The sequence below is a fragment of the Mandrillus leucophaeus genome, unplaced genomic scaffold (genome assembly GCF_000951045.1).
Source record: "Mandrillus leucophaeus isolate KB7577 unplaced genomic scaffold, Mleu.le_1.0 Scaffold317, whole genome shotgun sequence".
Lineage (NCBI taxonomy): Eukaryota > Metazoa > Chordata > Mammalia > Primates > Cercopithecidae > Mandrillus > Mandrillus leucophaeus.
Window position 1 is genome coordinate 1,092,624 of NW_012103332.1, and position 5,195 is coordinate 1,097,818.

Consider the following 5,195-nt stretch of genomic DNA (forward strand, 5'->3'; position numbering starts at 1 on the left):
GCGAGGTGGCTCCCAATAGCCAAGGGGGGGAGGGGGGTGGCTATTGGTCCCCACCTCGCGGGGTGGGTGTAATATTGTGAGTAATATCATCCTTTCCCAGGTGGAAATTTGGAACAGTATCACCGGGGACATGTACCCGCCCTGCGATATTGAAAGTAATATCGTCCTCTTCCTTCCTGGATCATGGGAACGTCATCACTGACGGGTGTACACTTTCTGCGATATTCGGGGTAACATCATCTTGTCTGCCTTGGAATATTAAGGACCATATCACAGGGGGGCTTGTACATCTTCTGCAATATTGGGAATGAAATTGTCCTCTCTTTCCCTGCAAATTAGTAACGATATCACAGAATGAGCGTTCACCTCCTGCGATAATTACCACCTTCTCCCCCTCCGGATATCAGGAAGAGTATCACACGAGGGTATACAGTGTCTGCGATACTGGGAGTAACATCATCCTCTCGGCCTTGAGATATTATGAAGAATATCACAGGGTGGATGTTCACCGCCTGCTATATTGGGAGTAATATCAGCCTCTCCCTTCCGTGGATATTAGGAACAATATCGCACGCTGGGTTTACGCCTCCTGCTCTATGGGGAGTCATATCATCCTCTCCCTTCCAGCATATTAATAACAACATTACAGGGCGGGTGAACACAGCCCGTGATACTGGAATTATTAGCCTCCTCTCCCCCTCCGGGTAGTAGGAACAATATCACAGAAGAGCTCTAACTTCCCTGCGATTTCGGGAGTAATATCATACGCTTCCTCCGTGATTATTAGGAGCAATATCACCAGGTGGCTGTCCATTCATTGCTATGTTGGGAGTCATGTCATACTCTACCCCCCTAGATATTAGGATCAGTGTCACAGGGTGAGTGTACACTTACTGCGATATTAAACTAATATCATGCTCTCCGTTCCTGGATATTAGGAACGACATCACAGGTAGGTATACACCCCCTGCGATATTAGGAGTCATAATATGATTAATTATTAAACACCAATGATCGATTTTAATAATTATCAATGATACTATTAATTAATAGGATACCATTATTAATTATGGATAATTATGTTACATATATGATTATGCAGGCTTCAAATTAATTATTAATATTAATGTTATTTCACAATATTATTAGTTCTTAATATTATTATTTTATTACCAACATCTCTTAGTATTGATTTCAGTAACATTAATTGCTGATGTCATTATTTTATTAATAGTCATATTACTATTAATTATTAATACTAATCGTTAACATTTTTAACCAGTATTAATGTTTACTATCTTTTTGTGATTATTAATGTCAATAATTATTATTTTTATTATATTTATTAATATTAATAATTAATAGACTTGTTCCTGATATCCGGCTGGGAGAGGATATTACTCCCAATATCGAAGAAAGTGTACACCCCTCTATGATGTTATTCCTAAGAGCCAGGAGGTAGAGGTTGACATTATCGGAACTATAGCAGTGGGTGTACATCCACTCGGTCATCTTGTTCCTTATATCCTGGGTGGGAGAGGATGATATCACTCCCAATATTGCAAGGGGTGTAGACCTCCCCCGTGCTATTGTCCCTAACTTCCAAAGGTGGAGGGGATGATATTTCTTCCGATTTCGCAGTGGGTGTACACCACCCCTGTGATATGATTCCTAATATCCAGGGGGTGAGAGGATGATATTAGTCTCAATATTGCAGGAGTTGTACACTCCCTAGTGATATTGTTCCTAATATCCAGGGATGGAGAGAACGGTATCACTCCCAATAGAGCAGGGGGTGTACACCCCTTCTGTAACATTGTTCCTAATAGCCAGCAGGGGAGAGGAAGATATTACTCCCAATATTGCAGGTGGTGCACACTCCCTTGTGATATTGTTCCCTATATCCTGGCAGGGAGACGATGATACTAGTGACAATATTGCAGGCTGTGTACACACCCCCCACTGTGATATTGTTCTGAATATCCAGAGGGAGAGGAAATGATAGGACTCCCAATATCACAGGGGGTGTACATCCTCCTGTGATATTGTTTCTTATATTCAGGGGGAGAGGATGATATTACTCCCAATATCACAGGGGTTGTACACCCCTCCTGTGATATTGTTCTTAATATCCTAGGGAAGAGAGAATGATACCACACCCAGTATCGCAGGGGGTGTACACCCACCCAGTGATGTTGTTCTTAATGTACTCCACCCCCCACCACCAGGGATATCGTTCCTAATATCCAGGGGAAGAGAGGGTAACATTATGCCCAATATCGCAGGGGAGTGTACACACCCTCTGTGATGTTGTTCCTAGTATCCAAGGGTAGACACGATGATATTACTGGCCATATCGCAGGGGGTGTACACCCTTCTGTGACATTGTTTTTGACATTCAGTGGGGGAGAGGATAACATTAATCCCAATATCACAGAAGGTGGACAGACCCCTGTGATGTAGTTCCTACTGCACAGGGGAAAGAGAAGAATATTGCTCTCAATATCGCAGGGGTGTAACCACCCTGCCCCTGTATATTGTTCCTAATATGCGGCGGGGTGGAGGCTGATAGTACTCCCAATATCCCAGAAGGCGCACACACCCCTGTGATATAGTTCCTAATATCCAGCGGGAAAGAGGCTGGACGATACCCCTGGAGTATCATTCCTAATTTCCAGGCGGGGGGGTGTTGACCTCTAGGCCCCCCATCCTGGCCACTGTGTTTTGTGGGGATCACTCAGTCCTGGGAGCTTCCTGGGGACCCCAGAAGGAAGAGAACAGGGTGGTCATGGCAGCCTCAGCCCCAGGCTCTGGGCCCAAGTGCAACAGAAGGAAGAGAACAGAGTGGTCATGGCAGCCTCAGCCCCAGGCTCTGGGCCCAAGTGCAGCAGTCCTTTGATTCTGGTTTGATCTGGGCAGTAACAACAGGTCATGTCATTCACACAAGGATTGGCTCCAATATAATGCATCAAGGGACTGTGGAGGACACAGATCAGCCTCCAGGCCAGTTACACCTGGTGGCTTAGCCAGTGCAGGCTGGGGAGTAGAAAAGCTGACCCCTGACCTCCCCACCTACCCTGCCCACAGATGCCAGTAGCTGCCAGGGATCCCCGACTTCACGCAGAGGCAGGCAGCACAGTTGCTGCCTCCTTTGATCCCATCCCAGGGCCCACAGGGCCTTGAGAAACTTGGCAGGGGCTGAGTTGGGAGAATCAGGCAAGGGGATGCCAAGTGAAGAATGTGAGGGACTGGGTATGAGGGGCACTAAGGGCACAGGGTCTGCTTCCCTTGGGGAGGTGGCCGTGGGACATATAGTAGCCAAGCCTCCGCAGGCCCCACCCTGCTGCCAGGCACATGTGGTGCCCATACCCACCCCAACGGCTGCAGGAAGGTTCTTCATCAACAAAAGGGGAGGACGCACCCACACCCACATAGGCATGGGTGCCCACACACATCAGAGAAGAAAATTGCTGCTGTGGCTAAGGTGTGGGGAAAGGGGCAATGTCCCTTTCCTCCCCATGGTGGGTCCAAAATTACCTCCTCCCGCCAGCACTCCCACCCCCAACTCCACAAGCTGCTGACCTCCACCACAGCGCCACGCCACGTGCCAAGAACAGCTCAGCGGTACATCCCAAAGGGTGCTATCCTGGAGCGGCTGTGCTGGGCAAGGGACATGTTTCCTAGTCACAGAGGTTTTCTTTCTTTACTACTCACTGGCCCTGTGCCTTGGTTTCCCCCACTGTGGCAGTGTAAAAATCCCACCTTGAAGGCTAGGAACCCACAAAGGTCACCACACCTGGTGAAATGGGGGTGAAACTCCCTGCCTTGGACCTCTTGCTCCAGGACTGATGTCCATTGGGACATGGCCAGGCCAGCATCCCGGGGAGGGCTGCATTCCCTGCCTGGGGAACCTTGCTCCCAGTTAGGGATCGCTGGAGTTGAGGCCCCTAATGGATCGGGGGAGGCACAGGGGTAGAATGGAGGTAGCCCCATCATACGGGCCTGTGTAGACCCCAGAAAACAAGCAGAGTTCAGACACTTGTCTGAAGCTGGCCACATGAAAGGATTTGGGCTTTGGGGTGTGATGAGGGCCTGGGGTCAGGGAACAAAGTATGCTGGTTTGGACACGCAGGAGGTTCTCTGCAGCTCTCTCAGGTACAGGGTGTGTTGCTAAGTATATGCTTTCAAAAACCCTAGGAGGAGGGGGCACCCAGAAGGGGCCCTGAAGCCGACGGCAAGGTCCAGCCTTCCCACCTCACCAGCTGAAGACAGGCTGGAGGACAATTCTCCAGAGTTTCATAAAAAAGAAGAGAAAAAAGAAATCAAAAAGACCTGGAGGATAGGCAAGCTAATGAGGACTGACTGGGATTACCCTGCCTAACCCTCAAAACAAGAATTCCCTATCTGTCCTCTGGGCCAGGTGAGGAAACAGGCCACAGCAGGACATTCAGACCCTGGGCAGGCAGCTGGCAGCCTGGAGCCCAGGAGGTCCTAACAGACTGCCCCAACCCCAGCCCTCAGCCAGGAGCAGCTCCGCCCACGGCTCATTCACTGGTAAATCAGGCCCACTGGGCTGCCTGCCCTTCCCCAATCCCCCTGGCTTACCAGGCCACAGCCTCCCTGCTCCTGGCTGCCAGACTGCGGATGGCAGTGCACGCCCCCTCCATTCTGGCTTCTCAGCTGCCCACCAGGCCATCCCTCTCTGCCAGGCCACCTGGAGCCTGGCCGTGTGCATGCGGGGTGGACAGCACCTGGAATACTTGGGCCGGCTTGGCTGGGGGCTGCGGTTCCTGTGCAGGGTGGAGTTAGCGCCCCATCCCATTCCCTGGCCCCATGGCCCCTCTGAGAAGACCCTCCACATACTGCCAGGCCTTGACCACCAGTAGCCCCACATCCGGGAGGCATCGACGTGCTCACCTCTGGTTGGCAGTGGGCATGAAACCCTGGGGCAGACCCCTTAGAATCCCAGGTATGAGAAAGCTAGGTGAGGGCAAGGGTGGCATCAGAGTGAAGGGGGCCTGCCCCTCCACATCTGTGGGTATTTCTCGAAAGACGGAGACAAGAGACTGAGAAAAGAAATAAGACACAGAGACAAAGTATAGAGGAAGAAAAGTGGGCCCAGGGGACCTGCGCTCAGCATACGGAGGATCCTCACCGACACTGGTCTCTGGAGTTCCCTCAGTATTTATTGATCA

The 5,195-nt window shown here is 50.3% G+C and overlaps 1 protein-coding gene across 1 annotated transcript in view; it reads left to right on the plus strand.

The window, feature by feature from the left end:
• The window catches only part of LOC105545066 (SH3 domain and tetratricopeptide repeat-containing protein 1-like), a 13,302-nt gene extending 8,416 nt beyond the window's left edge, over window positions 1-4,886 (plus strand). The window contains exon 8 of the mRNA XM_011987828.1: window positions 4,638-4,886. Within this exon, the coding sequence (XP_011843218.1) occupies window positions 4,638-4,886 (249 nt within the window). The remainder of the gene's footprint in view (window positions 1-4,637) is intronic.
• The last annotated feature ends 309 nt before the right edge of the window (window positions 4,887-5,195 follow it).